This window comes from Schistocerca gregaria, unplaced genomic scaffold (genome assembly GCF_023897955.1).
Source record: "Schistocerca gregaria isolate iqSchGreg1 unplaced genomic scaffold, iqSchGreg1.2 ptg000304l, whole genome shotgun sequence".
NCBI lineage: Eukaryota > Metazoa > Arthropoda > Insecta > Orthoptera > Acrididae > Schistocerca > Schistocerca gregaria.
The window spans coordinates 637283-654992 of NW_026061786.1; the positions used below are offsets into that span (position 1 = coordinate 637283).

At 42.0% G+C, this 17710-nt stretch overlaps 1 protein-coding gene across 1 annotated transcript in view; it reads right to left on the reverse strand.

Annotated features, from left to right (window-relative positions):
• The window catches only part of LOC126305265 (uncharacterized), a 164311-nt gene extending 147592 nt beyond the window's left edge, over nucleotides 1-16719 (reverse strand). Inside the window, exon 1 of the mRNA XM_049992035.1 lies at nucleotides 16575-16719. Coding sequence (XP_049847992.1) covers nucleotides 16575-16643 — 69 coding nt within the window. The 5' untranslated portion in view covers nucleotides 16644-16719. The remainder of the gene's footprint in view (nucleotides 1-16574) is intronic.
• Between the last annotated feature and the right edge of the window lie 991 nt (nucleotides 16720-17710).

The window sequence follows — 17710 nt, forward strand, 5'->3', positions numbered from 1 at the left end:
TCATGTCCTAAGAACTTGGTAACGATTTACTTGAATGATACCCGTGCTTCTTTCTCATTTAAGGTCAAAGTTAACATCAAACATCAGTTTTCTAATCTAAGGTCCGACAAAGACGCCTTCTTCCAGTTTAGCTTCTGAAAGGTGTGGAAATTTCTTGCAGAGATACTTAAAACATGGTCCATCTTTAGGCAAAGCCTTTACAAACTGTTTCTTTAGGCCTAACTTTATATGCAGAGGTGGGATCTACAAGGTTTTTGCGTAGAATGTTCTTCTCGCCAGGTTTTGACGACTCCCTCAGAGGCCAGTTCTTTCTGCACCAGTGTTGATCCCTAGCCCTACTGCCCCACTCACGCAAGAAACTTGGAAACTTGGTAAAGCCACCTTCCTGACTAAGGAGCATGCATGTTACTTTTAGATCGCCACATATCATCCAACCATGAGCAGAATAGCCTATTTTATTTAGCACTTTTTATAGGTTTTCGTAGCTTTCTTTCATATGTACAGAATGTCCAACAGGTATAGATGCATACATGTTACCATTGAGTAATAAAACAGCCTTTAAACTAGTTTTGGATTAATCAATAAACAGCCTCCAGTTTTCCTTTTTGTATTCAATACAAGACTCATTTATCAGACCGGGAATGTCTGAGCAGTACACTAAATCACCTTATTGTTGAAAAAAACTTGGAAAATTGCTGCTCTGTCTTTCTATACATGTATATGCTCATTCCAACTGTCAATAAATTCATTTCTTTTAATGTAGAGCCAAGCAGTTCAATTTTTTCCTTCGTTAAGCCCAGATCCTTAACCAAATCGTTAAGCTCGGTCTGAGTAAACAATTTGGGATCTAGACTTTCTGTATTACAGTGGAATTCATCATCATCTGGTTCATGTAAATTAGAGTGTACATCAGAAACCACTGCTGTTGCAATAGAATTTAAATAATCTGGTGTTTCAAGAAACGGAAAATCTACACCATGCCCTACTGGTGGACGGAAGGTTAGGGTAGCTTGTTATCTTCTTGTTTTTCGAATTATGACCAGTAATATCAACACTACAAAAAAGCAATCAGCAGAATGATTTCTTGGCACGCTCCATATCATATGAACAGCAAATCCGAAGGCTTTTTTTCTCCTTTTTGAACTATTTTCTCAGATCTTTAACACACACATAACATACCCTATGAGGCGCCCAAGATTTATCTTGATCACCAAGTTTAGATTCAAATTAGATAAACCTTTTTCACAAAGTCGGTAATGTTTATTTGGTTTTTTTAATAAGAAATTAACCACAAATATAACAATAACTGTCGGAAGGGTTTTACAACCACGATTAGACACTGTACTGAACACATGAACAGGAAATGGGAAACTGAGGTTAGGTTGACAGTAAACAAAACACCATCTGTTAACACTAAAATAGGGTCGACCTTGTTTGGCCAGCAAATCTTTTGCGGCAGTGCTAGCAACGTTATATACATTTATGACACCTCCCTTTTAAATTACTTCAACTATATAAAAGCAATTAATTTTTTAAAAAAATCGCTTTATTTAATAAATTGAACTGTAAAATGTCACGAAATGGTGGGTGATACAGTTTTTTAAGTACCATATTAGGATTTCCCACACTAAAAAACATAAGAATACGATTTTTTGAGCAAAAAAGTTTTTTCATCGTTGGCCTGTGTTATTATTGCGACTGCATATTTACGGGTGCTTTCTCCTATAATCGCCGGCCGGAGTGGCCAGCGGTTCTAGGCTCTACAGTCTGGAACCGTGGGACCGCTACGGTCGCAGGTTCGAATCGTGCCTCGGGCATGGATGTGTGTGACGTCCTTAGGTTAGTTAGGTTTAAGTACTTCTAAGTTCTAGGGGACTGAAGACCTCAGAAGTTAAGTCCCATAGTCCTCAGAGCCATTTTTTTCTCCTATAATCTTAAAGGCTTTGTTTATTGCATTATCGATCGATTGTACTTCTCGGAAGCCATACTGAAGCAGGTACATACCTCTTAAGTGTTCGATGGCCCTGAAGCCGACTACATAAGAGTTTTTTGCGTTTTGGCCAACGTGTTGATTAGGCAAACTGGCCTATAGGATTTTGGGTGTGCTGGGTCCTTATCACCGGATTTTTTCATTCCGGTCCTGTTTGTAGTTTTCCTGCATGGAGTTTTTGGAGATTAAGCCACGTAGCAGTTTCCTTCACCTTCCTCATATTTTCCTCCTGTAACTGCTTGATTTAATGTTTCAGTGAATCAGTCTGCATATATTTCGTTCGGCCATCGGTCTCTGCAGTCTTGAATTTTCCTCTCTTAAGGCATCAGTTTTCCCTTCCAACCAGGTCAAATGCAAATGGGTAGAGCTTCTGCTTGATCAATGAGACAAGCCTTGCTGTAACTCTACTGCAAACTCACTTAATATGTCCTCGATTGCAGCAATTTTGTCCCTAGACGGCCTTGGCACGAATTCCTCATCCTGTGGATTCACATCAGATGTCACGGGCAATGAAGCTCTGGCACGCCCTAGTTCGCCGTTTCCGGTATTAGCGTGGTGTTTTGCTCCCCATTACTGCGGCAGTCGGACAGAGAGATTTGCACCAGGCAGCCGAACAACCCTAGTTGGGTCCACCGGCCAACTTTTTCTTTTTTAATTCATTGGCTTTCGACGCATTCTCATATATCATACAGCAAACACAGGAAACGTTATATAATGGTTGGTTTGTACAGATCGAGGTAGGCATTAACTTACGTGGTATCCAGATACGATGTAACAGTGGATTAACGAAAGACTAATTCGAAATAAAATAAGATTTATAATCAGAGTATACGAGAAGGAGTAAACTTAAGGAAATGGAACACAGAGTACATAGTGGTAATATGCTATAAAGTCCTACCGGTAACACAACAAGAAACGATAAATCGCCGTTGGTACACATTTGGGATATCCTCATTTCAGTCCTGTGAGAATTGTTTCAGAAGCTGCAGATGGAGAACTGAATAATTGTGCCGGTCTACAGGTACCATCTAGATGGAACAGGAGAACAGTTTACAAGAACCAGAGTTATGTGTTACAGCTACGGATCTAGATACACCTGTATTCAGACACGTACACATCCGGCCAGTAACGCCACACATACATGTCATTTTCTTCTTTTCGTCTAACCCGTCTGCTACACTATGTCTAGTGATGAGGAAACTGTATTGATATGATTAATGCTCAAAAATTTAAGCACACAAAGAGAGAGGCGAAGTCGTTGGTGGACGAAAACAGAGTGTGAATGTTGCTTATTCGAGTCTCGTGGCATGTTTTATTGCTGTTATTCAATAACATCTTTCGACAATGGACATAAAAAACTCATAGTGGCATATCAATCCATTGTGCGTAAAGACCTTCACCCAACAGATCATTAAATAACACTAATGATGAAAGAATCCATTATCATCAGGCAGGAGGGTAATTATCAAGACGAGATGAGCCTTACAAGCTGATTAATGATCTCGCAAAACAGTCGTCATCACTTACTCTGGAACCTCTGGCTGATGTGAAAACAGGAGTGTGGTGTGCAGTCAGTACAACACCATTTACTCAACCGAGCTTTCTCCCCAAACCATACCTTCTTTCACTCGAACCTTTTTTGCTAGAAAAAACATATAGGCGAAATGACGTACGGTTATTTCATGCACGAGAATGCGAGAACTCAAACATCGCCAGAGCGTCTGTGCTAGTATTTCGAGATGTTTTCAGTGATAGGAATTATCCTCATAAAACAGTCGCATTGTATGCATTCTCATACAGGCAATAACCTTAGGTATTTTCGTCTAGTTCGGCTAAAGCTGAAACGTCACCTGTCGAAGTTCGATCTACCGGCGAAAACAATCTCCTGCGGAACGAATGTGCAAAGCGGCACTGAAAGATCTGAACTGGCAGACGCTCGCAGACAGACGCATGTTATCTAGAGGAAGCCTAGACAGAAGGTTTCTAGAACTAACTTTAATTGAGGAAGAACATCGTGATTTCCACCAAGAGGTGCTGACAAAATTTCTTTGTTTAACAAACAGTTTCGGACCACGGTCCATCAGGGTCATAAAAGCGTTTACAACGTCACATAAGGCGACGTAAAACCGTCGGTGTCAGATTGTAAAATCCTTGAATTCGTCACTGTCGTCACATAGTAATACAAATTACACCCTAAATCGTAAATGTACCAGACATGTACTCAGTCACGCCACTGAGTACGTAGAACTCTGCTCGGCTTCATCTCGCTTTGCTCACTTGTTAATAATTGCCTTCTGCTTGACAATGACGCATTATTTCATCAATAGTATTACTTAATGACCTGTTGGGTGATGTTCATTAAGAACTATGGATTGACATGCCATTGCTAGTGTTACTGAATCACAGTAATAGAATCATGGCACGTGATCGGCATAAAACTTCAACTTTCGTGAATGCTTCAGTCTCGGATAACATTTCCCACGTGAGAGGTGCTTTTTAGTATTCTTCCGACATGCGACCGCAAATGTCAGCACACTACTTTGTTTTTGATTGGAGTGTCCATATGTGGTCGGTTGCGAGAAAACCAACAGCCGTAAAACTCACAGTTAAGCCCAGGGACGCATAATTGCACTTCACAACCTAAATGCAGTCACTATTTTTTTTAAGGAACTATGCCGTTTTTGTGTCAGGACAGCAGATCTGCACGAGACAAATGCTGTGACGTAACTCTTTGCAGGCCTGACAGGGATTGCGGAGCAAATCTACATTGTGATGCTTCTGTGACCATTTGAATGGTGCGCCGTCCAGATAGGTACGAGAGGGATTCCGATGCACGATGTTACGCCACTTTCACTATTCTAGACTTCCGAGAGGCGTGACATTGAAAGAGCTGCAACTACAGAATAAAAATCCTCCTATTCAGTATGACTGTGCTCCATAAGCACTTATGCTGTAGAAGAGCTACGTCACTAAATTTGCCATATATATTTGCTATTCTGTAGCAAAAAATACCATAGCTGTATTAAAATTGTTGTTGTTGTTGTGGACTTCAGTCCTGAGACTGGTTTGATGCAGCTCTCCAAGCTACTCTATCCTGTGCAAACTGCTTCATCTCCCAGTACCTACTGCAACCTACATCCTTCTGAATCTGCTTAGTGTATTCATCTCTTGGTCTCCCTCTACGATTTTTACCTTCCACGCTGCCCTCCAATACTAAATTGGTGATCCCTTGATGCCTCGGAACATGTCCTACCAACTGATCCCTTCTTCAAGTCAAGTTCTGCCACAAACTTCTCGTCTCCCCAATCCTATTCAATACCTCCACATTAGTTATGTGATCTACCCATCTAATCTTCAGCATTCTTCTGTGGCACCACATTTCGAAAGCTTCTATTCTCTTCTTGTCCAAACTAGTTATCGTCCGAGTTTCACTTCCATGCATGGCTACACTCCATACAAATGCTTTCAGAAATGACTTCCTGACACTTAAATCTATACTTGATGTTAACAAGTTTCTCTTCTTCAGAAACGCTTTCCTTGCCATTGCCAGTCTACATTTTATATCCTCTCTACTTCGACCATCATCAGTTATTTTGCTCCCCAAACAGCAAAACTCCTTTACTACTTTAAGTATCTCATTTCCTAATCTAATTCCCTCAGCATCACCAGACTTAATTCGACTACATTCCCTTATCCTCGTTTTGCTTTTGTTGATGTTCACCTTATATCCTCCTTTCAAGACACTGTCCATTCAATTGCTCTTCCAAGTCTTTTGCTGTCTCTGATAGAATTACAATGTCATCGGCGAACCTCAACGTATTTATTTCTTCTCCATGGACTTTAATACCTACTCCGAATTTTTCTTTTGTTTCCTTCACTGCTTGCTCAATATACAGATTCCTTTCATGTCCCTCGACTCTTATAACTGTCATCTGGTTTCTGTACAAATTGTAAATAGCTTTTCGCTCCTTGTATTTTACTCCTGCCACCTTCAGAATTTGAAAGAGAGTATTCCAGTCAACATTGTCAAAAGTTTTCTCTAAGTCTACAATTGCTAGAAACGTAGGTTTGCCTTTCCTTAATCTAGCTTCTAAGATAAGTCGTAGGGTCAGTGTTGCCTCACGTGTTCCGATATTTCTACGGAATCCAAACTGATCTTCCCCGAGGTCGGCTTCTACTAGTTTTTCCATTCGCCTGTAAAGAATTCGCGTTAGTATTTTGCAGCTACGACTTATTAAACTGATAGTTCGGTAATTTTCACATCTGCCAACACCTGCTTTCTTTGGGATTGGAATTATTATATTCTTCTTGAAGTCTGAGGTTATTTCGCCTGTCTCATACATCTTGCCCACCAGATGGTAGAGTTTTGTCAGGACTGGCTCTCCCAAGGCCGTCAGTAGTTCCAATGGAATGTTGTCTACTCCTGGGGCTTTGTTTCGACTCAGGTCTCTCAGTGCCCTGTCAAACTCTTCACACAGTATCGTATCTCCCATTTCATCTTCATCTACATCCTCTTCCATTTCCAAAATATTGTCCTCAAGTACATCGCCCTTGTATAGACCCACTATATACTCCTTCCACCTTTCTGCTTTCCCTTCTTTGCGTAGAACTGGGTTTCCATCTGAGCTCTTGATATTCATACAAGAGGCTCTCTTTGCTCCAAAGGTCTCTTTAATTTTCCTGTAGGCAGTATCTATCTTACCCCTAGTGAGATAAGCCTCCACATCCTTACATTTGTTCTCTAGGCATCCCTGCTTAGCCAATTTGCACTTCCTGTCGATCTCATTTTTGAGACGTTTGTATTCCTTTTTGCCTGCTTCATTTACTGCATTTTTATATTTTCTCCTTTCATCAATTAAATTCAGTATTTCTTCTGTTACCCAAGGATTTCTACTAGCTCTCGTGTTTTTACCTACTTGATCCTCTGCTGCCTTCACTACTTCCTCCCTCAAAACTACCCATTCTTCTTCTACTGTATTTCTTTCCCCCATTCCTGCCATTTGTTCCCTTATGGTCTCCCTGAAACTCTGTACAATGTCTGGTTTAGTCAGTTTATCCACGTCCCATCTCCTTAAATTCCCACATATTTTCAGTTTCTTCAGTTTTAATCTACAGTTCATAACAAATAGATTGTGGTCAGAGTCCACATCTGCCCCTGGAAATGTCTTACAATTTAAAACCTGATTCCTAAATCTCTGTCTTACCATTATATAATATATCTGATACCCTTTAGTATCTCCAGGGTTCTTCCATGTATATAACCTTCTTTTATGATTCTTGAACCAAGTGTTAGCGATGATTAAGTTGTGCACTGTGCACAATTCTACCAGGCGGCTTCCTCTTTCGTTTCTTACCCCCAATCCATATTCACCTACTACGTTTCCTTCTCTCCCTTTTCCTACTGTCGAATTCCAGTCACCCATGACTATTAAATTTTCGTCTCCCTTCGCTATCTGAATAATTTCCTTTGTTTCATCATACATTTCTTCAATTTCTTCGTCATCTGCAGAGCTAGTTGGCCTATAAACTTCTACTACTGTGGTGGGCTTGGGCTTCGTGTCTATCTTGGCCACAATAATGCGTTCACTATGCTGTTTGTAGTAGCTTACCCGCATTCCTGTTTTCCTATTCACTATTAAACCTACTCCTGTATTACCCCTATTTGATTTTGTGTTTATAACCCGGTAGTCACCTGACCAGAAGTCTTGTTCATCCTGCCACCGAACTTGACTAATTCCCACTATTTCTAACTTTAACCTATCCATTTCCCTTTTTAAATTTTCTAACCTACCTGCCCGAAAAGGGATCTGACATTCCACGCTCCGATCCGTAGAACGCCAGTTTTCTTTTTCCTGATAATGACATCCTCTTGAGTAGTCCCCACCGGGAGATCCGAATGGGGGACTATTTTACCTCCGGAATATTTTACCCAAGAGGACGCTATCATCATGTAACCATACAGTAAAGCTGCATGCCCTCGGAAAAATTTTACGGCTGTAGTTTCCCCTTGCTTTCAGCGGTTCGCAGTACCAGCACAGCAAGGCCGTTTTGGTTAGTGTTACAAGACCAGATCAGTCAATCATCCAGACTGTTGCCCCTGCAACTACTGTAAAGGCTGCTGCCCCTCTTTAGGAACCACACGTTTGTCTGGCCTCTCAACAGATACCCCTCGTTGTAGTTGCACCTACAGTAAGGCTATCTGTACCGCTGAAGCACGCAAGCCTCCCCACCAACGGCAAGGTCCATGGTTCATGGGGGGGGCATTAAAATTAGAAAAGCTTAATTCTTGTATGCATTACTGTGGTCTCAAGCAGCAATAAAATTACAAGTCATTATGTTCCACCGAGTAATTTAAGACTATTTTCGCAATCTGTTAGAAGTATACGACATATACAAACGGTAATGAAACGAAGTTAAACAGACACACAAACAAGTGCTTCCCTGTCGCATGTCATTCAGAAAACAGGACAGTGTATGCAGCTAGTAACTGAATGGCCTGGCGAATACTGGAAATGGCTTCTCGAGCTAATAGTCTGTGCTCAACGAGGAAATCGGACTCATACGTAAAATTATCTGCAGCTATGAGTCCCTGCTATCACAGAACAATCAACGCTGCCTCAAGAAATAGGATTCATTACCCAAAGAAATAGGATTCATCATCAGGTTCACAACCTCTGTAAACTCAAATATCATTCGACAAGCATTTTATTTATGTGGCCGCAAACTGTGAATTTCTACATTTTTGTACTAGAAGACAATAAACGAGACAATCCATTTATCTTTCAAAAACTCCAGTAGGGTTGAAGGTCTCATAATTTACAGTTGCTGTCACCAGATGGTACCGAACAAATTTTAATATCATTTATGAAGGACAAATATATTTTGGTACCAAAGGCTGTTCAATGATGTAGGACAAATGGAAGTTTCAACTCAGTATTTATTTGGCCTTAGTACGCTATTAGTTAGACTTCGTCAATCAAATCTGTAGATAGGTGTTTTCTTTTCGTTAAGGAAGTGGTGTAGCATCATACGAGAGGCAACGCGTCCTAACTAGCAGTGCACGTTAAGATTGCTTCGACGTCTAATGTGGAAATAATTAATATCAAGCTGATGGTTTAGCAGAACCAGAGTAAAGTCATAGTCGCACAGTAGCCAGCAGCTGTTGTATCAAAACGCGTAAAAATTCAGATACTCTTATGCGGATGTATAAAAAAATGCAATTTCGTGAAGATCATGTATAATTGAATGGCATTATAGGCACATCTACACTTATCTCGATACGTATTTAGAAAGCTATACAGGGTGACCGGGCCAAATATCTCACGAAATAATCGTCAAACGAAAAAACTACAAAGAACGAAACTTGTCTAACTTGAAGGGGGAAACCAGATAGCGCTATGGTTGGCCCGCTAGCTGGTGCTGCCACAGGTCAAACGGATATCAACTGCATTTTTAAAAATAGAAACCCCCATTTGTTGTTAAATATTCGTGTAGTACGTAAAGACATGTGAATGTTTAGTTAGGCCACTTTTTTCGCTTTGTAATAGATGTCGCTGTAATAGTCACAAACGTATAAGTACGTGGTATCACGTAACAGTCTGCCAGTGCAGACGGTATTTGCTTCGTGATACATTATCCGTGTTAAAATTGACCGTTTACCAATTGCGGAAAAGGTCGATATGTGTTGATGTATGGCTGTTGTGATCAAAATGCCCAACGGGAATGTGCTATGTTTGCTGCTCGGTATCCTGGGCGACATCATCCAAGTGTCCGGACCGTTCGCCGGATAGTTAAGTTATTTAAGGAAACAGGAGGCGTTTAGCCACATGTGAAACGTCCAACAAATGATGATGCCCAAGTAGGTGTTTTAGCTGCTGTCGAGGCTAATCCGCACATCAGTTAGAGAGAAATAGAGCGAGAATCGGGAGTCTCAAAAACGTCGGTGTTGAGAATGTTACATCAACATTGATTGCACCCATACCACATTTTTATGCACCAGGAATTGCTTGGCGACGAATTTGAACGTCGTTTACAGTTCTGCCACTGAGAACAAGAGAAATTACGGGACGATGACAGATTTTTTTCACGCGTTCTATTTAGCGACGAAGCGTCATTCACCAACAGCGGTAACGTAAACCGGCAAAATATGCACTATTGGGCAACGGAAAATCCACGATGGCTGCGACAAGTGGAACATCAGCGACCTTGGCGGGTTTGTGTATGGTGCGGTATTATGGGAGGAAGGATAATTGGCCCCCATTTTATCGATGGCAGTCTAAATGGTGCAATGTATGCTGATGTCCTACTTAATGTTCTACCGATGTTACTGCTATATGTTTCACTGCATGACAGAATGGCGATGTACTTCCATCATGATGAATGTCCGACACATAGCTCGCGTGCGGTTAAAACGGTATTGAATAGCATATTTCATGACAGGCGGATTGATCGTCGAAGCATGGGCCGCACGTTCACCAAATCTGACGTTCCCGGATTTCTTTCTGTGGGGAAAATTGAGGGATATTTGCTGTCGGGATCCACCGACAACGCCTGACAACTTGCGTCAACGCATTGTAAATGCATGTGCGAACATTACGGAAGGCGAACTACTCGCTGTTGAGAGGAATGCCGTTACACGTATTGCCGAATCCATTGAGGTTGACGGAGATCATTTCGAGCATTCATTGCATTAATGTGGTATTTACAGGTAATCACGTTGTAACAGCATGCGTTTTCAGAAATGATGAGTTCACAAAGGTAGATGTATCACATTGTAACAACCGAAATAAAATGTTCAGACGTACCTACGTTCTGTATTTTAATTTAAAAATCCTACCTGTTCCCAACTGTTCGTCTAAAATTGTGAGCCATATGTTTGTGACTATTACAGCGCCATCTATCAAAAAGCGAAGAAAGTGGTCCAACTAAAACATTCATATTTCTTTACGTACTAGACGAATATGTAATTAAGTAATTAAAAATGGGGGTTCCTATTTTTAAAAAATGGCAGTTGATATGCGTTTGACCTATGGCAGCGCCATCTAGCCGGCCAACCATAGCGCCATCTGGTTTCCCCCTTCAAGCTAGACTAGTTTCTTTCTTTGTAGTTTTTTCGTTTGACGCTTATTTCTTGAGATATTTGGCCCGGTCACGGCCAATGGACCACTCTGTATATGCTGTGTAGCGGACTGCACATTCTTTTTTAGAAGCGATGTTGCTGAATTGCATCGGAGGTAAGCAGCACGGCTTCAAACCGCTCTCCTCAATCAACAGCTCTTGGAAACCACCTCATCGAACAAAGAAAGGTGAATTTCGCAGGCTATTAGAGCTCCTGGCGTCCCCTGTGATTCCTATACACTCGGTCGGCTTCGAGAAAGCAAAAGATATGTTCCACAATTCAACAGCAAATTTAAGTCGTTGTCGCTATCGTCCAGTGAAGCGCTATCGAGAGATCTCAGTAGGTTATCCATTTTGGCCCTAATGCATCTCTACTGCACTATTTCATCAGAACTATAAAGGCACCCCGTCGTGATTTAGGTTTTCCACGATTTCCCTAAATCGCTTCAGGCAAATGCGGGGATGGTTCCTTTGAAAGAACACGGCCGATTTCCTTCCCTCATCCGATGGGACCGATGACCTCGCTGTTTGGTCGCCTCCCGCGAGTCAACCAACCAACCAACCTATGTAATGCGGAACTGGTCACTAGATGTCACGAGAAGCTCGCCCGCCAATATTAAAGGAGAGGAGGGGGGGGGGGGGGAGTGCTTTGTTGTCAGCAGAGAAGCAGCGGCAGCTGAGGCGTCTGTCAGGAGAGGTCGGTGACTCGGATCGCGGATACCTGAACGTGACCTGAGTAACAAATACACCAGACTTCCAAGCGTTTCAGAGGTGCCCAGGCTGACTGTGGAGTGGAAACGCCACAGCTGAACCAGCACCAGGGAGACATCACACACTGACAGAAATGGCGCAGCGTTGTAAAGAGTCGCGCGAAACCAGCAGCAGGAATCACTGGTCAGCTCCAAAGCTCTGCCGCCTCTCCAGCTAGCATAGTGACTGTGCACTGGGAGCTGGATGGAGTACAATGCTCCAGCAACTCCTCATACCCCACACATTTCTATAGTCAATGCTACGCGACGCTTGAGCTTGTGTAGAGTGCGACGCCAGTGGACAATGATTTGGGGCGATGAATCACGAAATCGCCTGTGCCAATCTGATGGAAGGATTTGGGTCTAGCGTGTACTTGATCGACGTTACCGCTATCATATGCAGAGTCAACATTGAGGTAACGGAGCAGGAGTTATCGTACGCGAATGTCTTTCGCGGTAAGGAAACGCTAAATATCGAAGGATATTAACATATATCACAGCAATGTGTCCTGGATGCAGTAGAGGAAGAGTTAGGAGACGCTTGTTTTTATCCGCATGACAATAAACGCTGTCATAAAGCAAAATCTGTGAGGCATTCGTTTGTCCACAATAGGATTCCTGAAAAATACTGAGTCCCGACCTGAATCTAATGCAAAACCTATGGGACGAATTAGAACGCGAACTTCGCTCCAGACCGCACCTCTCAACGTCACTGCCTCGTCTGGTTTCGGTTCTTGAGGAAGAATGAGCTGTCATTCCTTCACAGAGACTCAGGCACCTCACTGAAAGTATTCCTACTGGTTCAAGGTGTCATCAAGGAGATGGGTCGGCATGCACGATATTCACGTCCACTAATACATGTTCTCATACTTTTGACCGGATAGTTTATGTATCTGGGATTTTTGTATCCCTTCGAAGGTCCATACTGGGAAATGAATTTTAGGTTTTGTTCACATCCTGGCTGATTTCGCTTACGGGTACGTTGAGAACGTATAGCTATTATACAGTATATTACACGTGCTTTCACTTTGTACAGTCTTTAGCTTGACCACTAGGGATTGTAGAAATTATTACTAAACAGCTAACCCAGGGCACGGCTCTAGTCGTAGGTTTCCTATCTAACGGTTTCCAGGGGCAAAAGAAATTTGATTTTCAATATCTGATACGGTTATTGACCGAATTAAAAAATTGAAAGTGCTTTAAGATCTGTTTATTAAGAGCTATAATCTTGTGTTAAAGGCTTAACACGGTAAGTTAAGTATTACAGTTAGAAGCTCTGTATATATCTTAAGACGAGCCTAAGTCACGGCGCGCAATTCACCCAGAATATGTTCATTCAGTGTTTGAGAATGCGAGCACTTAGCTACTTCCAACAACCTTTAAAGGCAATTTGAAGCCTTTTGTAAACTCTCTCTCTCTTACATGCTTAACGATATATGTTTAAGGCAATTGCTCATTCTTAATCAAGCGTTTGAACCTGTTTTAAACGTGGGATTCAATAGAGAATCAGGGGCGGAGGGTTTAGTGGTAAATAACAGAAGTGTTTTCTGAAAGTTTGAATAAGTTATGTTTCAAAATCGTCATGACGTGCTGAGACATAATTCTTTATTTATTACAGGTTTCGCTCTTCTGGCTATCTTCAGACATCATAAAATTGTTTATAGCAGTTGGCACAGAGTGCTTTTAAACGAAAAAGTGGAACTTCATTATGACAACACGCGAAGTTTGTTATTGTTCACTGACGCAACATGCCTTTACTTCTGTTTGACGCTACAGTAAAAAAGTTGCCGTAGCGGCTGGTGTAAATAACTGTTGTGATATCTGAAGTTGATCGGCAGTTCTTAGCGGCTTCCAAATATGACTATTTTGTCACACTTACCAGCTGCTACGCACCACCTAACCAAAATATGTTGTTCAAAATTTTTGTCTCCAATGTAGCCTTAAATGGCAGCTAAACGTGGAAGATAAAACAGCACAGACAAGAAGAGGAAAGAAGATTTGGAAGAAATCTAGTGTCACAGAAAAATGCTAAAGATTATGGGGATCGAATAACTAATGAAGAGGTACTCACGCTCTGGTGAAAGGAGCCTTATAGAGAAGTTTGGATTGATGGGATACATCCTGAGGAATCAAGGACTCATCAGTTTGAGTTTTGATGGATGTGCAAGTAGAAAAAAATTATAGAGGCGGACCTTGACTACAGCAGTAGTGTTCAAGTGGATGTCGGATGCAGTGATCATACTGTATAGTTGCGCTCAACGAAAACTGCGGTTCTGTAGTTTTGGTACAGTACATGAATGACGCAGTAATGGTAGGGTACCGGAAGTATTGGTAGCATTGGGAGAGAAAGAAACGTAAATAAATGTATGAGATATAAACTGGGAGGAGACAACTTTTGCTTTGTTTGTATGCTTGCTTTGGACGTGTGTAGAACCGCACATCATTCAGTGTCAGCCGTTGTGTATTTTATATCCTTACAAAATATACATTATTTTTATAGGCAATAAAAATTAGCTCATTTCGTAGCTTATGCCTCTTTATGTAACCAAAGGAATTACTATTTATGCAAGTATAGTTTACACGCACAAACGTAAGAAAATCTATATAATTATTGCCACTCTTTTGTAGTCGATAGGATGTTCTTCATCATAGTCAAAGGCAAGAGTTTCCTGTCATTATTGATAAGTGTGGAAGTTGTTTATGAGTAACAGAAACGTGTTTTATATAGGCTCAACGAAGTATTAATACGATGTGTCATATATTTTTGTTTTGCGTTTTTTTTCTTTTCAGTTTTGCCCTTCATTACAACATCTCTCTGTTTCACGTTACAGATCAACAATGAAACCTGAATTAAACATTGACAGTTTGAATTTTGTTATGATTACTGTTCATTTTTAAGTAACAGACAGGAGGATAAGTATGTGTGACAAAATTGTTCCATAGGTTATGCTGCCCTCTATGTTCCCTCATTCAGCTTCTAGACAGTTCACCGCTTCCTGTTTGTAGGGGAATCTAGTAAGACACAGATCGCATACACAAACATAGCGATCGAAACGAGGTAACGCCCGAGAGGTATGCAGTACACCTAACGTTCTGGTAACGGGGTTACGGTCTTACCTGACCAAGGCTACTAGGAAAACTACTTAGTCTACACTTACTTATGATAGTCTACAGCAGCCTAATGTAGTTTTACAACTCCGATACAAATATAAAGAGGCTTGCAGTAGACAGAGTAATGTGGGAGCTGCATCTAACCCGTCTCCAGACTGGAGAGGAGGCTGGAGTGTGGTATTCGATTCCCCTCCGCCCCCTCCTTTCCCTCTACTCTTTTAAATATTGACGACTGACTTGTAGCGTAGCACGAGATCTAGATGAAGGTGATAACTGGTTGCGAGATGGCGATGCGAATGAAAGCGAATGCCAAATAAAGACTGTGCTAAGAGATTAACTTCTGCCGTACTCTAATGTTGACGTTCGCGCCATATTTGAAAGCAGTTTGCCATATTCTACGCACTTTTCGCCTTAAAAACTAATACTGCAAAGTGAATTCAGAAAATGTGTATAACATACTGGACAAGTTTCCGACGAGTATTTTGATACATATTATGTACATACATGTTATACATTAACGAAGCAAAATGTAAGTGGGGTCCACTGCGTAATTTAGCGAACAACAACAGTAGACTGCTTTCCTTCTGGCATGTACAACAGACTAGAAAATTTCTGAAATAACGATATTTCCGCCATAGACTATAACCGTTGTTTATATTAAGCCACCGGCAAGCTTTTTCTGTTAGGCCGTTGTCACGCGGTATTCGACGTGCACGAGGACAGGCCGGTGGGGCCCGGCAAACGTAAAACACGCGACAGGCAGACAGGCGTAAAAACAGTTGAAAATCTGCAGCAGAAACGAAACTACAGCTCTGTGTGAGTCAGCTGTAGTGAAGTGTATTATCCTTGAACCAGCGGTGGTGACACTGATAGTAATATTAGCAACTGGGTGTGCGCTGAGGTGTTGTTCTCGTTCGTCTCAAAAAAGACTCTTTGCTTTTGAAGTCTAGGACATGGCAGCAATCAGCAACCGTAGCATTATGGATACAATGGGAAAAATTCAGCCAACCAGTTGCATCTTAAAAATTTATTCGAACCTTTACCTAAGTTTATGCGGATATACACTTGTCTTCCCCAGAAGCAGTAATAATACTCGTTATATGTTGTGCGAAAAGACAAACGAAGTCATAGGGCTCAGTTACCAGTAAAATGATCCATATAAATGCTATGGCACAGATTGGTCAATGGCTGACTATAAATAATGATTATAATCGATGGCGGAAATGATATCACTTCAGAAATATTTTACCATTGTTGGACGAAATATGTACATAATGTGGACCAAAATATTCGCCGGAAACCTGTCCATTATCTCACACACCTTTTCTGAATTTACTTTGAAGTTCTAGTATTTACGACCAAAAGTGGGTAAAATTTTTTGTACTAATTTTGCTCATTATTTTGCCAAAAGTTTTATGTTTGTCCACTGTATGCAGGTGGACAGACAGCTCGGTGGCCTGACCTCATGCGCGTCAACTACCTGGTGACAACAGCATAACAGACGAAATAATTATAGTCGATGGCGAAAATGTTGTCCCTTCGGTAGCAGCTTAAATGACATTTGCCTTCACAGCGAAAATGCGTCGTAGAGAGGAGGCGCCGTGTACCTGTGGCAGGATGAGCAGCAGCAGCAGCAGCAGAGAGAGCGACGCGAGGGTGGTGCTAGCGGCCACCATGGTGCGGGCGTTCCATGGCAGGAGCAACCAGGGGCAGAGGCGAGGCGGCGGCGGCGGAGGCTGCGGCGGAGGCGGAGGCGTGCTGCGGACTGCTCGGCCGCCCCATGCGCCGCCTCTCGCCACCCCTCCCCCTCCCCCTCCCCCTGCCCCCACCACCACACCCCTGGTCACGTGCCGCGGCCCTCGACCTGCTATTGTCACCTGTTGCTCCTACACCGACGCATTTGGGACAGGCATCTCCGACAGACTCTCGGGGCTTGCAAGCCGCCTCCACCTCGCATGCGCCTCAATGAATACAGCACGCTTGCGGTTATCTGAGATTACTCGGGGCCGACACTGCACGAATAAACGGGAACTCTAGATAATCCGGCCGGTCGGTGTGGCCGAGCGGTTCTAGGCGCTTCAGTCTGGAACCGCGCGACCGCTACGGTCGCAGGTTCGAATCCTGCTTCGGGCATGGATGTGTATGATATCCTTAGGTTAGTTGGGTTAAAGTAGTTCTAAGTTCTAGGGGACTGATGACCTCAGATGTTAAGTCCCATAGTGCTCAGAGCCATTTTTTTCTAGATAATCCCAAATTGGCGCGCACTTCAGTCTGAGAGGCTAAAGTTCGCTTGGCCATACCCTTTCTGTACTGTGTATAGTAAGTTCCGGGAGACAATTGTTCTACTCGAAGAGATAAGAATATACGTGCATAAGAGCATATCACGACGTCATCTTCTCCACGAATAGACGAGTTATCCAAAGCAGCTTTTCTACAGAATTTCGCCCACCTCCATTCCAGTTTGAAATGTAAATAAGCTCTACTCCCTTTGACAGTAACAATATGCAGATACTAACCACATTAACCTAGCATGTTCTTTTAACGCCCATTCTCGCAATATTTATGTGCAATTGTTTCTTATCATTTATTTTGTTCCTTTACTAAACCATAATATATATATAACATAAATGTCAATAACGTTTTTTTGCAAACTTTTCGTTACTTCTTTATTTTAAATCTTACCAATGTTCATTCACCTTAAACGGTATGTAATGAAACGTTTGTACACTGTAAATTTTATGCT